Genomic DNA, 23948 nt, shown 5'->3' with positions numbered 1-23948 from the left:
CATGCTGCAGGTCACGATTTCAAACTTGAAACCACCCATAATAATTATTTGTAATTTAGTATTTATCATTTCAGGAATGTTCTTGACATTTCTTATGTTTGTATATGCTGGAATGTTTGAGTTTCGTATAGATAACTGCACTCTCCATCCATTTCAGTTCTGTTCTGTTTATACGATGATGTTTGTAATAAAAGTGCTTTCAGTGCTCTCTCTCTTTTGGATTTGGACTTGAGTGTGGTTACAGCGTGACATTATGACATCCAAATTGAATTAAAAACATATGTATATTGGTTTCTCAAGTATGTATCAAACCAGTGACATAATGGCCTTCTGTCAATGCTCAGGATCAACCAGCAAGTGAATCTTCTCACAGCTTAATGTCCATTGTTCACATACATTTATTCTTAAGAACTGTATGTATCTTCAAGGCCTTCTGGCAATTCATGAAACTTCTATTTTTGCATCCAAGCAGGCATTTCCTCTCACAAAGGTCCTGCAATCACCACCTCATGTTGGATGTGCATTGTCCCATGACATGTAAATAAAAATAACTTCACACACTACCTACACTCACATTAGTTGCATTATTCATTGATAAAAAGACATAGGTAGGCCCTATGCATGTCACTCCTATGCAGTGCTATGTATAACCACAAGCCATAGTAGACCTACACACTACTGAATTAAAGAAAGAGTGGGAAGCTGACAGAGTGACTGGCATCATTTTCCAGGAAAAAAAAAAAAAAAAAAAAAAAAAAAAATCAGCCAAGAACTCTAAAGAGCTGAATTTTTCCTTTTCTTGTTTTCTTTTAAAAAAGAAAAGCAAAAACTTCTGTTCTTCTTGGCCATATTAAAACAGTGTTTTATCACTTGAGTCATTTTCTACACACCAAACCTTTCAAGTGCTTAAAATGCAGTCATTTCAGATGTATTATGCCAGCATGTAAGGATAGGGAAACATGCAGAAGTTGTGCCAAGCTACCCATGAAACTGGTATGGCATGTACATTACTGCCCGTGTATGTTAATTTTGGTTTGAGCCATGCTGCCTGGAGCCAAGATAGTGGTGTTTACTTGGAGGAGAAATAGATCCAGTAAATTAAAGTGACCAAGTATGGTACAGTGAAATATGTATAAGACACAACAGGTGCATATTTATGCAACATTACGATGTATGGATGCTAAAAGAGAGCTCTGGTTTGTTCAAGCTACTAACCAAATGACAAACTCACCTCCACATGAAATCTTCTGTATTTTTTGACAGAATCGTAATATTTTAGAACCTTGATTACAATTTGTGGTGAATAGGTCTTTCATGATGTGTAGCTCTCAGTAGGTCACCACATGTACATATATTGACGTGACATTTTAGAGCGGAAGACAGAACTCCTCTACATCTTCAATTATTAGGCCATTTACATTGTCAACTGTGCCCTTCCATGATCTCCAAGGCACTGACAAGCCGTGATGCCCAAAGAACAAGAGCATTCCATCACAGCAGGTGGAGAGGTTTATTTGCTGTCATGTCTTGTTGATGTCTGGAGCTGACGTCTTTTACACTCCATCTGTACATGTAACAAAGCAGATTGCACTCAGTGGGATGTTCCATACTTATTAACTACAGTTAGAAAGTTCTCACGTAGTGATGATTATTTTGTCATTAACACATACATAGTGGGGAAATAGCCACTGGTGTAAACTTATCAGAGTAAGCAGTATGCATTAATCACAATAGCTAGCTCCATGAAATAAATTGGGCTTTCACTACTATTATATCAACAATATGCTTGTCTCTGGACAGAGAAGTGGTGGGGACGGGATTCTACAAGGGAAGGGAGAGAGAAGTACTGCAAGACTTGTAGAAATAGAATGTAATGCATTGGAACACAACTGAGAGGATTAATTTGTGTGTGTGTGTGTGTGTGTGTGCGTGTGTACTGATGGAAAGAAAGTATCTGATTGTAAAATGGCCCATTTCGGCAAGTTCTTATCAGCCAAAAAGTAAGATGCTGATCATTGCTTTTTTAATCACTATAGCTAACAACAAATTTATGGAGCTTCATCTATACTCCGCAAACCACTGTGAAATGCATGGCAGAGGGTACTTCCCAGTTTTCCATTTATAAGGGTTGCTTCTCTTTGCATTCATGTATGTATTTCAGGAAGCATGATTGCTTTAACACCCCTGTGCATATTATAATTGATCTAATCTTGTGTTCATTTGTATGTAGTTGTGGAACTGACAGAGAAGAACTTTGAGTCTACAGTTGCCAGTAAACCAGTCGACCATATGTGGCTTGTTGACTATTTTGCTCCATGGTGTGGTCCTTGCCAGCAACTTTCTCCTCAATGGAGAAAGCTCGCCAAGGTAGGCTACAAACTTTTGCTTTTTCATTACTGAACTGCTAGTAAATGAAAAGAAAACTTTTCTGCACTTAGTTGCACATTTTCATTTTAGGAATTGAAATGTGCATCACTTTAAGTGCATTTAGTAATTAATTTTTACTGTATTCTAGTAGCAATTTAAGAGATTGTTTCATCCACTGTCCTTTTAAGCTTTGCATTTCAACAATGTAAGAAAAAGTTAGATTGCTACTTTACTGTAAAGATGACATGTTAGATTGCAGACAGGCACAATTAATACACATAAACATCAGCTTTCAGCCACAGTCTTTGCCAGAAAAATAAATAGGAAAAAAACCACCACACACACACACACACACACACACTCACTCACTCACTCGTTCATTCACACAAGCAAGCATTACATGAAATGAAGCAGCAATCTGGAGGGACAGGGAAGGGGAGAGATAGTAGTGTAGAGGTGATGGGAGAGGGGAGCAATGTCTGGCAGAGTTAGCAGCCACCAGACTGCTCACAGACCACACCTCTGTGACAGCCCACAACCCATTTTCTACATGCTCCCTAAAATCCACAAACCCAACAACCCTGGATGCTCATTGTGGCTTGTTATTGCGCCTTCACTGAAAGAATTTGAGCCCTCTTCGGCCAACACCTCCAACCAGTTACCCAGGATCTAGTCCCACATCAAAGATACCAGCCACTTCCTTCACCAACTCTCCATCATTCCCACCCCTTTACCTCCTGATTCCCTACTCGTCACTGTTGATGCTACCTCCCAATACACCAACATCCCACTGCCTCATTTCCCATACATCTTACTTACTAAGTCACAACTACTTCTGTTTTGAAGAGAAGGTCCGCAGCACAGCCATAGCACTGTCGTATGCCAACCTGTTTATGGACCATCTAGGTGCCAAACCTCTCCCAAAATGGCAAACCCCTAGTCTGGTTTAGGTTAATTGATGATATCTACATGATCTGGACTTAGGGATAAAACATCCTACCTTCAGTCCTTTACAACCTCAACACTGTCTCACATCTTCTGCACCTGGTCCACCTCAACCCATCATGCCCCCTTCCTGGACTTTGACCACATCGTCTCTGATGGCTCCGTCCACACCTTTGTCCACATTAAACACACCAACCACCATAAGTACCAGCATTTCGACATCTGTCATCCATTTCACACACATACACACACACACACACACACACACACAAAGAAAATCCCTCCATCACAGCCTTTCCACCAGGGGATAGTGTATCTGCAGTGACAAGAACTCCCTTGCACAGTATGCTGATTGTGAGGATCTCACTAAGGGCTTCACAGACAAGCACTATCCCCCAGACCTAGTCCGCAGACAAATGTCTTGTGCCATTTTCCCTAATGGCCCCCCCCCCCCCCCCAAGTCCTCCCACTAGTCCCAAGAACCAACCACAAAGTAGTGCCTTCTTCATTGCCAGTACCACTCTGGACTGGAGCAACTGAACCACGTCCTTCGCCAGGGTTTTGATTATCTCTTATCATGCTCTGAAATGAGGGACTCCAGATCTTTCCCTCATCTACTAGAGTGGTGTTCCATTATCCACCCAATCTCCACAACAACCTAGTCCATTCCTATGCCACTCCCAATCCCTATCGCTTGTCACAGGGATCAACTGTGGAAGACCCAGGTGCAAGACCTGGCCAGTCCACCCACCCAACACTTCCTGTCACAGGCTTATCCTACCCCACCAGAGGCTGGGCCACCTGTGAAAGCAGCCATGTCACATACCAGCTCTGCTGCAATCATTGCACAGCTTTTTATTTTGGTATGCCTACCAACCAGCTGTCCACCAGGATGAACGATCACCACCAAACTGTGATGTGTACTACAATAAGCAGCCAAACATATCATGGTTGATTTCAATGGCTGCTTCATTCCCCCCAGGGGGCTCACAACTCTTTTTTATGTATGTACTTGGCTACCATGGGACACCTTTGTTTCTGTGCTGCAAGCTTGTGCTTCCACTTTTGCTCTCCCCCTCTTCCTCTCCATAAGATGGTTTTTTTGGTGCAGACCCTGCTTGGACCTGGTTAACAATTTGGGACTCAAGTTTCCATTTCTGGCTTTTTTTACAACCTTTCAATAAATAAATACATAGCCTTCATTGTTGGGTTTGACCTCCCACAATTTTCAAAATTCTCAAGACTTGTAGATTGTGCAGGAAAGGTCGCCTAATGCCATGTATGCTCCATCTTCATGCCTTTTCATCTTTGTATCCTTCCCTTTAATAAGGTAATGCGCCCAAAATCCAGCATGGTAACCTTCTTGTTGAAGGGAATGGGGGTTGTCAAGTACATGCATGGTGGTAGCCCCCCCGACCATGCAGGGATTACACCTTTGGTGTGTGAGCTGCAAACTCCCCATGTATGTCAAGGAGTATGTGCCCGTTGTGATGGGGACAAGTGAACTCCATGCAGTGGATTGCTGGCCAGGTAGCCATTGCTGAGGCTTGGTGGTGTCCATAGGAAGAGTCCCCATTTTGGAGCAGGTGGCACCTTGTAGGATGAGCTGCAAATGAAGTAGATGAAGTTGTCTCCTGCTGGTGGCCATACAGTCCCAGTGGCTATGTGGAAGGAAAGTGAGGGGGATGTAGGGCTAAGCAGCAAGCAGAGAAATATTTCCCCCAATATGTGGTTTGTACAAGGACTGATGGTGATTTCTTCTTAGCCACAAGGCCTTTCTCTTTGTGGATAACATAGAAGACAAGGTCAGGGAAGTGGCAGTCCTCTCTGAAATGTAAAGTGGTTCAGTTTAGATCAAAACAGCATCCACTGCCCAGTCACGGACACTGATCGCTTGTAACAAATTGGGTGATGTACTGGTGACTATTACTCCCCATAATAGCCTAATATGGTGCAGGGCATACTTTTCCATCGAGACCTGGTCTTGTAATCTGATGATGACGTACGCACCAACTTGGAGCAACAAGGAGTACACTTCATCTGTTTTGTGCATAAGGGGTCCAAGGATAATAGCGTTGCTACTGCTGCCTTCATCTTGGCCTTTGAGGGCAATTCATTTCCGATGCAATGTGAATCCATATCTTCCATCCCCTCCCGGCGGTGCTTCAGGTGTTTGAAATTTGGGCTCGCCTTCGCATTGCAATGTACATGACCACTGCATGTAAATCCTCCTTGTGCACCTCCATCCATCTGTGTTCCATGTGGAAATCACCATTCTCCCTGCTCACCAGATTGCACCATTTTCCAGAAAAAGAAGAAAATACAAGAATATAAGATTCATCATCGTCATCATCATCATCTTACCTGAAACTGATTCAGAGGAGCTATCACAATCATCCAAATCCTCTAAGGAGAGGAAAGGTAAGAAGTAGTTCTCCAAGAAGGAGATTCTGGTAACCCCCACACCATCAGATCTCTCCTGTTCCTCTCCGGTGGCAAAGGCGGAGATTCAGGTGGCCCCTGAGGCTCTAGGTCACTACATAACAGAACCCAGTACCTATATGTTTTGGTGCCACAACCTCTCAACCAATGGCAGCAGGTGATCCTACGGCATAACCGACCTCCATGGTTCCATCACGGCCTCATAGTAAATCAGTAACATTATTCTCCAGTGGAATTTTAGTGGTTTCTCTTCTGCCACAACATCTTTCAAGCACACCACTTGCCTTCTGCATTGCCCCTCAGGAGACTTGGATTCCTACAACATGGACCCCTGCCCTTCGTGGATACCGTAGATATTATAAGAATTGTGTTACATATGACATGGTGTCAGGCAGAGTTTGCAGTATATGTTCTGGACACTCTATATAGTGAATTTGTGCCTCTTAATACATCTTTGGAGGCTGTGGATTTTTGGATAAGGGCATTTCAGGATATTACCATCTGCCATCTCCTGGTGGTGAAGTGTCTCAGAACATATTGTTTGCATTGGTTTCTATCTCTCCCCACCTTTCCTAATCTTGGGCGATTTCAATGTCCCTAACCCTTTATGGGGTGCAACCATGGTCACTGGTCATGGTTGAGACCTCGAAAACATTCTGGCACAATTTGACCTTTGCCTCTTGAATACTGGTACCCACACACACTTCACCGTGGTGCACAGAACTTTCTTGGCCATTGACCTTTCCGTCTCCATCCGTTGTCTTCTCCCATCATCCACTGTAGATTACACAATGATCTGTGTGGTAGTGACCCCAATCTTCATGTCCCTCCCTCAGTGTCAAACCCCAGGATGCCTGCTCAGGTGGGTGCTCAGCAGTGTTGACTGGGGTGTTTTTGGCTCTGATGGCAAACTTGTTTCCCCACCCAGTTCCTCAGGCCCGTTATGATGGAAGACAGTAGCGTGATGGTCATTAGAAATCACAGAGGCCACTGGAGCTCGTAGGGGGGCTCTCCAGTGCCATAAGCAGCACCCATTGCTGGAGCACCTCTTTGCCTTTAAGTGGCTCCGTGCCTGGATCCATCACCTAATAAAACAATGGAAGCAAGAATTCTGGGAATGTTACAGACCACAAACCTCTCCTTTGCAGGTTTGGGCAAGGATAAGACGTCTCTGTGGATACCAGACATCTACTACAGGTATACCTGGTATTACCTTCAATGATGCTATCTACACTGACATAGACGCCATCACTGAATTTTTTGCACAGCATTATGCTCGAGCCTGTACATCTGAGAATTATCAACCTACTTTTCACGCCATAAAACAGTGGGTGGAATGAAAGCAATTATCTTTAACTACACGCCATCTTCAGCCATATGATGCTCCATTGGATGCTTCATTGGATTGAAGAGTTCCTAGATAACAGAACGCAGCATGTCATTCTCAATGGAGAGAAGTCTTCCGAAGTAAGAGTGATTTCTGTGGATGACATCGGAAGTTCACTGAGGCTTTTTGCAGATGATGCTGTGGTGTATCGAGAGGTTGCAACAATGGAAAATTGTACTGAAATGCAGGAGGATCTGCAGCGAATTGACGCGTGGTGCAGGGATTGGCAATTGAATCTCAACGGAGACAAGTGTAATGTGCTGCGAATACATAGAAACAAAAATCCCTTACCATTTAGCTACAAAATAGCAGGTCAGCAACTGGAAGCAGTTATTTCCATAAATTATCTGGGAGTACGCATTAGGAGTGATTTAAAATGGAATGATCATATAAAGTTGATCGTCGGTAAAGCAGATGCCAGACTGAGATTCATTGGAAGAATCCTAAGGAAATGCAATCCGAAAACAAAGGAAGTAGGTTACAGTACGTTTGTTCGCCCACTGCTCGAATACTGCTCAGCAGTGTGGGATCCGTACCAGATAGGGTTGGTAGAAGAGATAGAGAAGATCCAACGGAGAGCAGCGCGCTTCGTTACAGGATCATTTAGTAATCGCGAAAGCGTTACAGATATGATAGATAAACTACAGTGGAAGACTCTGCAGGAGAGACGCTCAGTAGCTTGGTACGGGCTTTTGTTAAAGTTTCGGGAACATACCTTCACCGAAGAGTCAAGCAGTATATTGCTCCCTCCTACGTATATCTCGCGATAAAATCAGAGAGATTAGAGCCCACACAGAAGCATACCGACAATCCTTCTTTCCACGAACAATACGAGACTGGAATAGAAGGGAGAACCGAAAGAGGTACTCAGGGTACCCTCCGTCACACACCGTCAGGTGGCTTGCAGAGTATGGATGTAGATGTAGATGTAGCTTCAGTGACTGGGAATTCACCAACGTTCTAGCCAACTGCCTTGATACAGCCACAGGGATGGACTGTGTCCACAACCAAATGATCAAGCAGTTATTGGTGGATTGTCAGCATCATATTATTGCCATCTTTAACTGCATCTGGAGTGAGGGCAAGTTCCCATTACAGTGGCGAGAAAGCACTGTCCCAGTATTGAAACCAGGTAAGCAACCTCTAGAGATGGATAGTTATCACCCAATTACTCTCACCAATGTTCTCTGTAAGTTGCTCGAATGCACAGTGAACTGGTGGCTGTGTTGACTCCTCGAGTCTTGAGACCTTCTGGCTCTACCCAAGGGTGGCTATTGCCAAGGCCGTTCCACTACTAATAATTCGGTTTACCTGGAGTCTGCCATCAGAACAACTTTCGCTCAATGTCAACACCTTATAGCCATCTTCTTTGACCTGAAAAAGGCTTATGATGACATCACATCCTCACTGTGTTACACGAGCAGGGTCTCTGGGGTTTGCTCCTGATTTTTATCCAGAACTTCTTGTCACACTGTTCTTCCTGGGTCTGAGTTGGTGCTTCCCACGGTACCCCTCGATATCCAAGAGAATAAGGTCCCGCTGGGTTCTGTACTGAGTGTCTCTCCCTTTCTAGTAGCCATCAATGATTTAGCAGCAGCTGTGTGGTCTTCAATATCATCCTCCTTGTATGCTGATGACTTTTACCTCTATTGCTCCTCTAGTGCAGGTGTCACTGAGCGTCAACTGCAAGGCACTGTATAAAAGGTGCAAGCATGGCCCCTCACCCATCGCTTTCGATTTTCAGCTGCCAAGACACCCATCATGCACTTATGTTGACACTGTACCATTCACGCACAACCAGAACTTTACCTCGACAACCAACTACTCAATGTGGTGCAGACTTGTCACTTTTTAGGACTTCTCTTTGAAGTTCAATTGACATGGATTCCACTTCTTCACTAGCTTAAGTGAAAGTGCAGCCTGCACAATAATAGACTTCATTGCCTGAGTAATACCAGCTGGGGTACAGATCGCACTACCTTTCTGCAATTCTACAAAGCCTTGATACAGTCTCATCTTGATTGCTGGAATCTAGCATACAGTTTGGTATTGCCCTCAGCATTGCAGATACTGGATCTGATACACTACTGTGGGGTTTGACTCGTGACAGGAGCCTTTCGAACTAATTCTGTGAACAGCTGACTCATGAAGGCTGGGGTCCCTCCATTGTGGATCAGGTGCCAATAACAGCTTGTCAATTATGCTACTCATGTTCGCAATGCTCCTAAGCACCCAAACTGCTGTCTCCTCTTTCAAACACAGAAATCCGTCTCCTGCAAGGGTGACCCTGATCAGGTATTACAATTGCAATCTGCATCCAGTCCGTCCTCTCTGAACTCCAGTTGTTTCCTGTGCCACCTCTCCTCCGGGCCCATTCGCATAATCTTCCATGTTGTGTACCTCGGTCAGAGCTTCTTCTTGACCTTTTGCAAGGTCTGAAAGACTCAGTTCATCCCAAGACCCTCCGCTACCAATTTTTATCTGTTCTTGGTGCATCCTAGGGTTCAGAAGTGATCTATACTGATGGCTCGATAGTTGTTGGTCACATAGGCTTTGCTTATACTCATATGGGACATGCTGAACTGCTCCCATTGCTCGATGGTTGCAGTGTTTTCTCATTGCTGGATGGCTGCAGTGTTTTCACTGCCGAGTTGGTAGCAATGTCTCGTGGTCTTGAGGATATCTGTTCTGAACCAGTGAGTCATTTTTCATCTGCAGCGAGTCCTTGAGCAGTTTGCCAGCTCTTGACCCATGTTACCCTACCATCCCTTGTTCATGGCTATCCAGGATTCCCTGTATGCCCTTGAACAATGTGGACACTCAGTGACATTCATCAGGACCCCAGGCCACATTGGGACCTGGGGATGAACTCGTTTATAGCTTGACCAAACTGGCCACCAGTAAGCTGACTCTTGGACAGGTATCGTGAAAACAGACCTCCATTCGGTATTACGGCATGAAGTTATAGGTATCTGGAATATGTAATGGCTCACTGTGACTTCATCAAATTAACTATGGGCGATTCTTGCAAGGACTCTACCATCCTGTGCTGGCTCCATATTGGCCGTATTTGGCTGACTCATGGTCGTCTCCTCCATCACGAAAACCCACCCCACTGTCGTTGTTCCCATTTGATGGTGGTTCACGTTTTGCTTAACTGTCCGAGCCTAGCTGCCCTGTAGCAGACACTTAATCTCCCTGACTTGTTAGCCCTGGTGTTAAGAGACAGTGCCTCAGAGCTGACTTAGTTTTATTTTATTCATGAAGGTGGCTTTTACCACTTGTTAAAGGAGAGCCACTGAACCTTATCAGCCCATTAAGGGGTTGGCAGGACACTCTGGCACCGGACTGTGGCTGTCTGGGTTTGGTGATCCAACCTGGCTCTCACCCTACCTGGTGTTTTACTCTTCTTCCCCTATCTCACTTGGTCTGTTCAACTAGTTCATCTTTTGTCTAGCTGCACTTCTTTTCCCCTGTCCATGCTGCTAGAGTGGGGTTGCTCTGGTAAGTGATGGGACTGTGTGGGGGTGGGGGATATATGTCCACTCATTGCATCCTGCTTTGGGGGGGTGGGGGTGGGGTGACTGCTCTCTAGGTGGGGTATCTTGCCTGCCTTTCTTCCTGTGCCCTCCTTTCTTCTTTTCTGTCCCTCGCCTAGCTGTCGTTCACCTGTGGTAGGCTTTAGGGATTTCTTCCCCCGGATTTTGTGTGGTAGGCCATCTTTGATGTACAGCCATGTGGACCTGTCTGTTCGAGGGAAAAAGGACTGATGACCTAGTAGTTTGGTCCCTTTAATTGTCCAGCCAACCAATCAACCAACTCCTTTAATACCCGAGTCATCCAGATCCACCCCTCCAGCATCAGATGGGAGAACATTCTCCGCTCTCGAAACTATCCCAACCTCAATCTGTGGTAATCAGCTGTTCCCCACACACTCAACCCAATAGTTTCCATCCCCTCTGTCCTTTTACCTCCTCCCTATTCTTACCTTCCGTCCTCTTTGTGGGTCACCCTATGTCAATGTACCTGCCCATCTTTTCCCCACTCCCCTCCTTTTTCGAGCTGTCCCTCCTCTTGCATCCTCCCCAAACATCCCTACCCCACAGCCTCCCAGCCCTGGTGCAGTCTAGTCCCGGGACACACTGCCAGACAGCACTCTTATCTCCCCCCACCCATACAACACTATCCCTTTCCCTTCCCCTTCTCCGACTTAGGTACGACAAAAAGACTTTCACTATTATAGCTTTCGGCCAACAAGACACACACACACACACACACACACACACACACACACACACACACACACACACACACACATGACTGCAGTCTCAGGCAACTGAAACCACACTGCAAGCAGCAGCACTAGAGCATGATGGGAGTGGTGATTGGGGGGGGGGGGAGAATGAGGCTGGGGTGGGGAGGGGAGGGATAGTATGGTGGGGATGGCGGACAGTGAAGTGCTGCCGGTTAGACGGAGAGCAGGGGAGAGGTGGAGAGGGGTGAGGGAGTAGTGGAAAAGGAGAGATGTAAAAAAACTGGGTGTGGTGGTAGAATGACGGCTGTGTAGTGCTGGAATGGGAGCAGGGGAGGGGCTAGATGAGTGAGGACAGTGACTAACAAAGATTGAGGCTGGGAGGGTTACAGGAATGTAGGATGTGTTAAAGGGAAAGTTCCCACATGAGCAATTCAGAAAAGCTGGCGTTGGTGGGAAGGACCCATATGACACAGGCTGTGAATGAAGAATATCGTGTTTGGCAGCGTGTTCATCAACAGGGTGGTCCGCTTGTTTCTTGGCCACAGTTTGTTGGTGGCCATTCATGTGGACAGACAGCTTGTTGGTTGTAATGCTTATGCAGCACAGTGGTTGCAGCTTAGCTTGTAAACCACATGACTGGTTTCACAGGTAGCCCTGCCTTTGATGGGTTAGATGGTGATAGTGACCGGACTGGAGTAGGCAGTGGTGAGAGGATTTATGGGACAGGTCTTGCATCTAGGTTTATTACAGGGGTATGAGCTATGGGGTAAGGGATTGGGAGCAGGAGTGTGTAAGGATGGGCAAGTATATTATGTAGGTTCGGTGGACGGTGGAATACCACTGTGGGAGGGTTGGGGAAGATAGTGAGCAGGACATTTCTCATTTCAGGACATGACGAGAGGTAATCGAAACCCTGGCAGAGAATGTAATTCACTTGCTTCAGTCCTGTCTGGTACTAAGTTATGAGAGGAATGTTATTAGTTTCAGTTTTCTGATTTTATTTTATTTCCAGGTTATTGGCAATTGAGCATTAAAGAAATTGTTCCATTCCATGTTATTAGATATTTTCATTTGTTTGCCGAGTTTCGAGTGCATGTTTTCCTCTTGTGGCATGTATAGAATTATGGCTTAATAAAGAACCAAACATGAGATAATACAGTTATGGTACTGCAAGGAAGCTGGCTTTCCGAAAACCACACTGAAAAGCTTTAACAGAATTTTTCATATCTACATTCCATGAAACACAATGTCTGCCTCAGTCAGAAGACCTCTTTCAACACTTGTCTGGTACCTCCTCTAGGCTTCATCTTATTTCTTAATTTGTGTTGTTTACATCTTAAATTTACAGAATGTCATTTTTCTGTAAATTTTAGACTGACAGCACGCCCTGTTGTATCATTGTAACACCCCACAAGGCTTAATATTTGCTCCTGAAGTAGAATATAAACTATCAGTTATACAGTTTGTCAGCTTCACAAGTAACCTTGTTAAATTTATAAAGTCATGAAAAGCTTATTGCTCTTAATTATGAATGTTTCCTATTTATGTGTTCGTGTTGCTGTTGACTGAATACATCTTGTCTCTTATGTCCTGAATATCTGCTACCCCCATGAACCATGGACCTTGCCGTTGGTGGAGAGGCTTGCGTGCCTCAGCGATACAGATGGCCGGTACCGTAGGTGCAACCACAACGGAGGGGTATCTGTTGAGAGGCCAGACAAACGTGTGGTTACTGAAGAGGGGCAGCAGCCTATTCAGTAGTTGCAGGGGCAACAGTCTGGATGATTTACTGATCTGGCCTTGCAACACTAGCCAAAACGGCTTTGCTGTGCTGGTACTGCGAACGGCTGAAAGCAAGGGGAAACTACAGCCGTAATTTTTCCCGAGGGCATGCATCTTTACTGTATGGTTAAATGATGATGGCGTCCTCTTGGCTAAAATATTCCGGAGGTAAAATAGTTCCCCATTCTGATCTCCGGGTGGGGACTACTCAAGAGGAAGTCGTTATCAGGAGAAAGAAAACTGGCGTTCTATGGATCGGAGCGTGGAATGTCAGATCCCTTAATCGGACAGGTAGGTTAGAAAATTTAAAAAGGGAAATGGATAGGTTAAAGTTAGATATAGTGGGAATTAGTGAAGTTCGGTGGCAGGAGGAACAAGACGTTTGGTCAGGTGAATACAGGGTTATAAATACAAAATCAAATAGGGGTAATGCAGGAGTAGGTTTAATAATGAATAAAAAAAAAAAAAATAGGAGTACGGGTAAGCTACTACAAACAGTATAGTAAATGCATTATTGTGGCCAAGATAGACACGAAGCCCATGCCTACTACAGTAGTACAAGTTTATATGCCAACTAGCTCAGCAGATGACGAAGACATTGATGATATGTATGATGATATAAAAGAAATTATTCAGGTAGTGAAGGGAGACGAAAATTTAATAGTCATGGGTGACCGGAATTCGAGAGTAGGAAAAGGGAGAGAAGGAAACATAGTGGGTGAATATGGATTGGGGAAGAGAAATGAAAGAGGAAGCCGTCTGGTAGAATTTTGCACAGAACATAACTTAATCATAGCTAACACTTAGTTCAAGAATCATAAAAGAAGGTTGTATACATGGAACGAAACCCAGGAAAAAAACATGTTTCGGAAATATCTCTGATGTCCACTGTCATGCACACTGCACATTTTCATATTAAGGAATAAATACGAATTCCATGAAACATAGTAAGTTAGTTTCCGAAGCACTGAAATCGAGACTGTGATCCATTTTTCTCAGACAGTCATAGCTCACATCACATAATCTCACCAGCAAATGACAGCAGATGTTGTTGTTGTTGTCTTCAGTCCCGAGACTGGTTTGATGCACCTCTCCATGCTACTCTATCCTGTGCAAGCTTCTTCATCTCTCAGTACTTATTGCAACCTACATCCTTCTGAATCTGCTTAGTGTATTCATCTCTTGGTCTCCCTCTACGATTTTTACCCTCCACGCTGCCCTCCAATGCTAAATTTGTGATCCCTTGATGCCTAAGAACATGTCCTACCAACCGCTCCCTTCTCCTTGTCATGCTGTGCCACAAATACTTCCAGAAACGACTTCCTGACACTTAAATCTATACTCGATGTTAACAAATTTCTCTTCTTCAGAAACGCTTTCCTTGCCATTGCCAGTCTACATTTTATATCCTCTCTACTTCGACCATCATCAGTTATTTTGCTCCCCAAATAGCAAAACTCCTTTATTACTTTAAGTGTCTCATTTCCTAATATAATTCCCTCAGCATCAACCGAATTAACTCGACTACATTCCATTATCCTCATTGTGCTTTTGTTGATGTTCATCTTATATCCTCCTTTCAAGACACTGTCCATTCCGTTCAACTGCTCTTCCAAGTCCTTTGCTGTCTCTGACAGAATTACAACGTCATCGGCGAACCTCAATGTTTTTATTTCTTCTCCATGGATTTTAATACCTACACCTAATTTTTCTTTTGTTTCCTTTACTGCTTGCTCAATATACAGATTGAATAACATTGGGGACAGGCTACAACCCTGTCTCACTCTCTTCCCAACCACTGCTTCCCTTTCATGTCCCTCGACTCTTATAACTGCCATCTGCTTTCTGTACAAATTGTAAATAGCCTTTCGCTCCCTGTATTTTACCCCTGCCACCTTTAGAATTTGAAAGAGAGTATTCCATTCAACATTGTCAAAAGCTTTCTCTAAGTCTACAAATGCTAGAAATGTAGGTATGCCTTTCCTTAATCTATTTTCTAAGATAAGTCGTAGGGTCAGTACTGCCTCACATGTTCCAACATTTCTGCGGAATCCAAACTGATCTTCACCGAGGTCGGCTTCTACCAGTTTCTCCATTCATCTGTAAAGAATTCGCGTTAGTATTTTGCAGATGTGACTTATTAAACTGATAGTTCGGCAATTTTCACATCTGTCAACACCTGTTTTGTTTGGGATTGGAATTATTATATTCTTCTTGAAGTCTGAGGGTATTTCACCTGTCTCATACATCTTGCTCACCAGATGGTAGAGTTTTGTCAGGACTCGCTCTCCCAAGGCCGTCAGTAGTTCCAATGAAATGTTGTCTACTCCTGGGGCCTTGTTTTGAGTCAGGTCTTTCAGTGCTCTGTCAAACTCTTCATGCAGTATCGTATCTCCCATTTCATCTACATCTACATCTACATCCTCTTCCATTTCCATAATATTGTCCTCAAGCACATCGCCCTTGTATAGACCCTCTATACACTCCTTCCACCTTTCTGCTTTCCCTTCTTTGCTTAGAACTGGGTTTCCATCTGAGCTCTTGATATTCATACAAGTGGCTTTCTTTTCTCCAAGGTCTCTTTAATTTTACTGTAGGCAGTATCTATCTTACCCCTAGTGAGATAAGCCTCTACATCCTTGCATTTGTCCTCTAGCCATCCCTGCTTAGCCATTTTGCACTTCCTGTCGATCCCATTTTTGAGACGCTTGTATTCCCTTTTGCCTGCTTCATTTACTGCGTTTTTATATTTTCTCCTTTCATCAATTAAATTCAATATTTCTTCTGTTACCCAAAGATTTCTACTAGCCCTCGTCTTTTTACCTACTTGATCCTCTGTTGCCTTCACTACTTCATCCCTCAGAGCTACCCATTCTTCTTCTGCAGTATTTCTTTCCCCCATTCCTGTCAATTGCTCCCTTATGCTCTCCCTGAAACTCTGTACAACCTCTGGTTTAGTCAGTTTATCCAGGTCCCATCTCCTTAATTTCCCACCTTTTTGCAGTGTCTTCAGTTTTAATCTACAGTTCATAACCAATAGATTGTGATCAGAGTCCACATCTACCCTGGAAATGTCTTACAATTTAATCCAGAATTCGAATCGAGAACAGCTGCCAACATGAGTAATGTAGAAGTAAGTATCCTCGGAGTAGTGAAGCAACTTAATTCACTTAAAGAAAGCAAGTCTTCTGGTTCAGACTGTATACCAGTTAGGTTCCTTTCGGAGTATGCTGATGCATTAGCTCCATACTTAACAATCATATACAACCGTTGCTCGACGAAAGATCCATACCAATAGACTGGAAAGTTGCACAGGTCACACCAATATTCAAGAAAGGTAGTAGGAGTAATCCACTAAATTACAGGCCCATATCGTTAATGTCAATATGCAGCAGGATTTTGGAACATATATTGTGTTAGAACATTATGAATTACCTCGAAGAAAACGGTCTATTGACACACAGTCAACATAGGTTTAGAAAACTCATTCCTGTGAAACACAACTAGCTCTTTATTCACATGAAGTGTTGAGTGCTGTTGACAAGGAATTTCAGATAGATTCCATATTTCTGGATTTCCGGAAGGCTTTTAACACTGTACCACACAAGCGGCTTGTAGTGAAATTGTGTGCTTATGGAATATCGTCTGTTATATGACTGGATTTGTGATTTCCTGTCAGAGGGGTCACAGTTCGTAGTAACTGACGGAAAGTCATCGAGTAAAACAGAAGTGATTTCTGACATTCTCCAAGGTAGTGTAATAGGTCCTTTGCTGTTCCTTATCTATATAAACGTTTTGGGAGACAATCTGAGCAGCAGTCTTCGGTTGTTTGCAGATGACGCTGTCGTTTATCGACTAATGAAGTCATCAGAAGATCAAAACAAATGGCAAAATGATTTAGAACAGATATCTGAATGGTGCAAAAAGTGGCAGTTGATCCTAAATAACAAAAAGTGTGAGGTCATCCACATGAATGCTAAAAGGAACTCGATAAACTTCGGTTACACGATTAATCAGTCTAATCTAAAAGCTGTAAGTTCAACTAAATACCTAGGTATTACAATTACGAACAACGTAAATTGGAAAGAACACATGGAAAATGTTGTGAGGGAGACTAACCAAAGACTGCATTTTATTGGCAGGACACTTAGAAAATGTAACAGACCTACTATGGAGACTGCCTACACTACGCTTGTGTGTCGTCTTTTAGAATACTGCTGCGTGGTGTGGGATCCTTTCCAGATAGGACTGACGGAGTACATCGAAAAAGTTCAAAGAAAGGCAGCACATTTTGTATTATCATGAAATATGGGAGAGAGTGTCACAGAAATGATACAGGATTTGGGCTGGACATCATTAAAAGAAAGGCTTGTTTCGTTGTGACGGAATCTTCTCCCGGAATTCTTATCACCAACTTTCTCCTCTGAATGCGAAAATATTTTGTTGACACCAACCTACATAGGGAGTAACGATCACCACGATAAAATAAGGTAAATCAGAACTCGTATGGAAAGATATAGGTGTTCATTCTTTCCGCACACTATATGAGATTGGAATAATATAGAAATGTGAAGGTGGTTCGATAAACCCTCTGCCAGGCACTTAAATGTGATTTGAAGAGTATCCATGTAGATATAGATGTATATGCAAGAAGTGCTTAAGCCATACTTGGTGCTATGAATGGTTCACATATATTAAAAATGGCTAGACAGAAGTTAAAGATCACAATTTTTCAGGACGCCCTTTGATGTCTACTGACAACACTCACGTCAGGAACGTCAATGAAATTGTGTGTACGAATTGAAGACTGCTGTCTGAGAGAATCTAACATTTCAGTTGGATCATGCCATGAAATACTGTGAGAAGCAAATGGCCTGAAATGTGGCAAGACAATTCACGGCTCTTGCATCACAATAATGCACCCAAAAATACATCCCTGTTCGTTTGTGACTGTTGCACAAAAAACAAAATCCCTGAACTGCCTCATCCTGTGTACTTTCCAGAGCTGGCCTTGTGGACTATTTTATTTCAAAAGTTGAAAAACCCGTTGAAAGGACGAAGATTTGCAACGATAGATGAGATAAAAGAAAATTTGCAGATGATGCTTCGCATGATCCAGCAAGAGGTGTACCAAGACTGGTTCCGGAAGTAGAAATGGCTTTGGGACCAGTTTATCAATTGTGAAGGAGAGTATTTCAAAGTAGATCATGCACAATAAATAAAAGGAAAGCACAGAAAAAATTTGTGGCCAAAGTTCCATAACTTTTTGAACAGACTTTGTATACAGTGTGTCCCAGGAGGAATGGTCAATGTTCAGTGATGTGGCAGGAACAATCATTCGATGCAAAAAAGGGCAGTAAACATGCACTCTAAAATGCTTATCTTAAGACCTGTGAGCACTTCTTTGTCTTCACCACTGTGAATCACATTGCTTCTACGGAACAAGTGCTCACAGTTCTTAAGATATGTTGTTAGAGCCCATGTCTACTAGACTTTTTTGCTTTGAATGACCATTTCTGTTGTATCCCTGAATGTTGACCATTCTTCCTGGAACATCCTGTGTAAGTGACCCAGCGCAAAAGAGATAAGTTGTAAAACACTTGTTTGACCAATTATTGAGTACTGTTCATCAGTCTGGGTCCCTTAATGACTTGTATTAATGAAAAAGAGTGAAAAAGATTCAAAGAATAGCTGTACAGTTAGTTATTGGTTTATTTAGTATGTGTGATAGTGTGATGTAAAGGCTCAGTGAACTGCAGGTTATGATTTTATGAGGAAGATATTAGGCATCACAGAGACCTTTCACAAAATTCCAAGATCTCATGTTGCAAAATTAGTCAGTAAACATATTATTTCCTCCAACATCTATCTCATGTATTCACCAAGACGATAAAGTAAGAGAAATTTTAAGTCATAAAGTAGGATATGGACAGTCTTTTTTCCAGTTACCATTTGTGAATGATATAGGAAGGAGAAGAAAAAAATACTGGGGTAATATGTGACTTGCAGAATACATGTGTAGGTATGAAGAACGACTAACATGAGTAAAAAAATTTGATTGTCTACAGAAGTGTGATTCTGTTTTGTTTAAAGGTATGTTTTGTAACCTGTATAACTGTATTTACTGAATACATCCTTGTTTCTACATTATGGACAAACATCTAAATGTATAGGCCCAATTTGATACAATGCTGCACATGCATTGCAAAAATCATTAGAATTTGTCCTAAAAGATGTATTCATATGACTAGATTTATCACTTTCCGCAGATAGAATTCTTGTATTGTTTGTTTAGGGTACACTTCGGTAAAGCAGATTGACAATTTAAAACTGTGTGACAGACCTGAGCTGGAATGAGAGTACCTGTCTTTTGTGGGCAGCTTTCTTATGAACTGAGTGTCAGGAACAAATTGACAGCATCAATTTGTGGCATTTCATATAAAATTCTACTAAAGTGCTCACATGTGTGACTATATTTAAGGAACATTGTCCACTGTATCCATTTTCAGTGATTCTATTCAGGTAGTGTTGTTGGAGTACCTCAGTCTAATTTATAATGGAAAAAAAAATTTCAAATGTGAAATTTCTTTGATAAAAGTCTCTCAGGCTTCTAGCCATGAGAGGTGGTTTCAAACCCATGAAATTTCTTTGTTTGTGACAATCTAAGAAATAAAGTGATTTGTTATACAGTCATCCAGAACTATATTTCAAAGTGAAGTGAACTATATGAATATTCTCTCTCTTTCAGCTTTTGTCTGACCAACGAAACATTCATATTGGAGAAGTCAACTGTGAGCGTGAGCCATCATTGTGTGTGCAACAGGGTGTCAGAACTTATCCAACAATTAGATTATACCCTTTTGGTAGTGTTGGACTTGCCACATTTGCGTAAGTAGTTGTTCAGTAAATGTTAATTGATAATTGTTTAAAATAATACCTAATACTGATAAGTACTATGCCAAGAACTGTCACAAATACCAGACTCATTGGGTTGTCAGCAGACCAGTAATAAAATTGGAGCCTCCAGGTATAGATCTTCCCAGTATGGGAACCTCCAATTATCTTATGTCTTTGTCTAAATGCAACTTATTTGATATTATCTGTTCAACAGTCATTGCTTAACATCTTCGTTGACCTGTTGTTGCTTTCAAATAGCATCACTTACCATGTAATACCTCACCAGGTTCTGAAGGAGAAATAGCTCATAAGTATTATATATCCACACATGTGCCAGTAAAATTTAATTTGTCTGCTCTCTCTCTCTCTCCCCCCCCCCCCCCCCCCCCCTCCCTCCCTCCCTCCCTCCCTCTAGCAAGAGACACCGAACACATACTTTAAATTACAAGGCTATTTTGTGACAGGCTTTCCTGACCATCAGGAGTCAAAATCCCAGTACTGTCTTTAGACAGAATGAAAGCCAAAGAAATCTGACACTAGCCTTTGCAGCTGTTAGCTTCATCATCAGGAGAATGGAGGGATGGATCTTGAAAGGAGGGGATGGTCACTCTGACACCAAGATGTTGAGGAACCAATGTGAAGTGAGGGAAAACAAATTTTTAACATTCCCCAATCAATCCATCCTCTTTCCCTGAGGAATGAACAAATAGTTCTGAAAGTTATGAGTAGTTTTTTCGCTTGTAAATGTGTCTGTCAATGTTATTGAAGTTTTGTGTTTTAAAGATAAGTACTGACCAAATGTTATGGTTCTATGTAATTATAAAATGTGTTTTTAAGCTAAAAAGCCTGTGTTTTGATATAGTCCCCTTGAAGGTTCATGATTTTTTCCAACATTTTTCCAGTGAGTAAATTTTATACCTGTAGTGCACTCACTTCCCCGAAAAGTCTTCAAAACAACCATCTGCAGTAAACATAACTTTTCCATTGGATCTTTTCCAGTGACAGATTGTATTTAGATTTTGAAATGAATGAAAGTTAGAAGGATTAATCTGCTGAAAAAGACAAATGTTCAAAAAATTACTGTGGTGCCTTTCATTATCCTGATGAAAGATAGTTTTATTTTTGTTTTTTAATTTTTTATTTTCATTATTTACGTCTCTTCTTACATATTTTTTCATCTACAGATTCTGTTGAATCACCTATCTCTATTATTGTTTTGCCCTTTGCAAGAAAATAAGTAAACACAATTCCTTTTGCATTCCAAAAATAAAAGTGTGTGTGTCAGTGTGGGATATGAACCCAGGAGCTTTGCTTTTCATGTTTGGAAGATTATGGAATTGACATCCTTGAGTACTCGCTTACAAAAGGCAAAGTTCACAGATCCGAGTCCCACTCCAGCACACAGTTTCAATCTGCCAGGAAGTTCCATCTGCACCCTCTGCTGCAGAGTGAAAATTCATTATGGAATTGCCATCCTTCCCAGCTGTTGAATTGTGCAAATCCACCCACAGCTTTGATTGCAGTTTTATTTTTGGCATGAAATGATGAACCCACAACTCATATACAGTGATTCATTTGTACTCAAAATTAGTTGTATTCTCTCTAAAGTGAAATGAAATTTAGTTTTTATGCTTGCTGTTGGGTGGCATTCAACAAATGCACCATCTGATTCCCACAAAGCTGTCTTAATAGTTATTTATCTGTGTAAAATGTGCCCTAATCAGGTGTCGGGTATTTCCTACACATTTCATTGCTGATCTTCCAATGACATGTTATGCACTTTTTTAAAGTTTACTTTTTTGTTTTGGTTTTGACTTTTCTATACAGAAAATGATTTCCAAGAGAACTATGACCATATTGAATTCAGCCACCCTTTTTTCAGCTATAGGAAATGGGCAAGAAGGCTCTTTTTTAAAACACAGTATTCCAGTATGTGAATTTGAACAAAACACACATTACACCAATGCTTTAAAAAATCAAACAAACATCGGCATTCAAAGTACATTATTGTGCAATGTATACCAACATAACAGAAACTAAATTTTAATGATATCAACACCATTTGTCAGCTAGACCTCATAACTTCATAGAATCCACGGCACATAAATAAAATGCAAAGTGTCCTATTGTGGTGACTACAAGTCATATTAGAGGGCTTCAGATAGTGTTGTTTCATGTCTTTGAGCTATTCAAGTGGTGCTAATTTTTTTCTGGCATGTCTGTAACCGTATAGTCATGAACTGCAGAACGCAGACATCAGCATATTCCATTGCAGGAACTGAGATCTTAATCTTCCTTTCTTTATTCAGTACATTCCAGTATTTTGTGCTATATGTGAAAGTACATCTTTCCTCTACCTGTATTGACCAATATGTATTTCTTTCTCTGGTGGTGTGTCGATCCTCTTTTTTGCTTTGAGATCTGCACTTAACTAACTTGAAATGTTCTTACAACCAAACCTCCGGATATGAGATACTCAGATCAGTACCAAACATTGTTTGTCGATTGAGTATGAACCAAGAGACCGATTTAGTTCATGTTGCATGCTGCTGTCCAGTAGAACATGTATAAATGGTAATTAAAAGTATCACCAGAGCTACAGAGCACAGAAAAAGCATATATGCGAGTCATTATGTTGTAGATCTCGTGTAGGTGAGAAGGTAGAGCTCTCAGTCACTGAACCAAAGGTCCCACATTCAAACTCCTGTGGTGTAATAGAAAGAAACATTCCACATGGGAAAAATGTATTAAAAAAGATTCTGTGACTTACCAAACGGGAAAGCGCTGGTAGATAGACACAATAAAAAACACACAAACACACACACAAATATCAAGCTTTCGCAACCCACGGTTGCTTCATCAGGAAAGAGGGAAGGAGAGGGAAAGATGAAAGGATGTGGGTTTTAAGGGAGAGTGTAAGGAGGCATTCCAATCCCGGGAGCGGAAAGACTTACTTTAGGGGGGGAAAAAGGACAGGTATACACCGTGCGCGCGCCCACACACACACACACACACACACACACACAGCTATATCCATCTGCACATATACAGACACAGGCGCATATATATATATATATATATATATATATATATATATATATATATATATATATATATATATGTATAAAAACAAAGATGATGTGACTTACCAAATGAAAGTGCTGGCAGGTCGACAGACACACAAACAAACACAAACATACACACAAAATTCAAGCTTTCGCAACAAACTGTTGCCTCATCAGGAAAGAGGGAAGGAGAGGGGAAGACGAAAGGAAGTGGGTTTTAAAGGAGAGGGTAAGGAGTCATTCCAATCCCGGGAGCGGAAAGACTTACCTTAGGGGGAAAAAAGGACAGAGGAGGTGGGTCCCCTAAGGTAAGTCTTTCCGCTCCCGGGATTGGAATGACTCCTTACCCTCTCCTTTAAAACCCACTTCCTTTCGTCTTCCCCTCTCCTTCCCTCTTTCCTGATGAGGCAACAGTTTGTTGCGAAAGCTTGAATTTTGTGTGTATGTTTGTGTTTGTTTGTGTGTCTGTCGACCTGCCAGCACTTTCATTTGGTAAGTCACATCATCTTTGTTTTTAGATATATATTTCCTACGTGGAAGTTTCCCTCTATTATAACTATATATATATATAATGGAAGGAAACATTCCACGTGGGAAAAATTATATATAAAAACAAAGATGAGGTGACTTACCGAACAAAAGTGCTGGCAGGTCGATAGACACACAAACAAACACAAACATACACACAAAATTCAAGCTTTCGCAACAAACAGTTTGTTGCGAAAGCTTGAATTTTGTGTGTATGTTTGTGTTTGTTTGTGTGTCTATCGACCTGCCAGCGCTTTTGTTCGGTAAGTCACCTCATCTT

The 23948-nt window shown here is 42.0% G+C and overlaps 1 protein-coding gene across 1 annotated transcript in view; it reads left to right on the top strand.

The window, feature by feature from the left end:
* LOC124545085 (dnaJ homolog subfamily C member 10-like) overlaps positions 1–23948 on the top strand; it is a 113531-nt gene that overhangs the window by 71502 nt on the left and 18081 nt on the right. Inside the window, exons 10-11 of the mRNA XM_047123895.1 lie at positions 2231–2367; positions 19927–20066. Of these exons, the coding sequence (XP_046979851.1) occupies positions 2231–2367; positions 19927–20066 (277 nt within the window). The remainder of the gene's footprint in view (positions 1–2230; positions 2368–19926; positions 20067–23948) is intronic.

Source organism: Schistocerca americana, chromosome 8 (assembly GCF_021461395.2).
Source record: "Schistocerca americana isolate TAMUIC-IGC-003095 chromosome 8, iqSchAmer2.1, whole genome shotgun sequence".
In the NCBI taxonomy this organism is placed as follows: domain Eukaryota; kingdom Metazoa; phylum Arthropoda; class Insecta; order Orthoptera; family Acrididae; genus Schistocerca; species Schistocerca americana.
The sequence above is the reverse complement of the archived record's forward strand: the minus strand, read 5'-3'. Positions and strand labels throughout refer to the sequence as shown.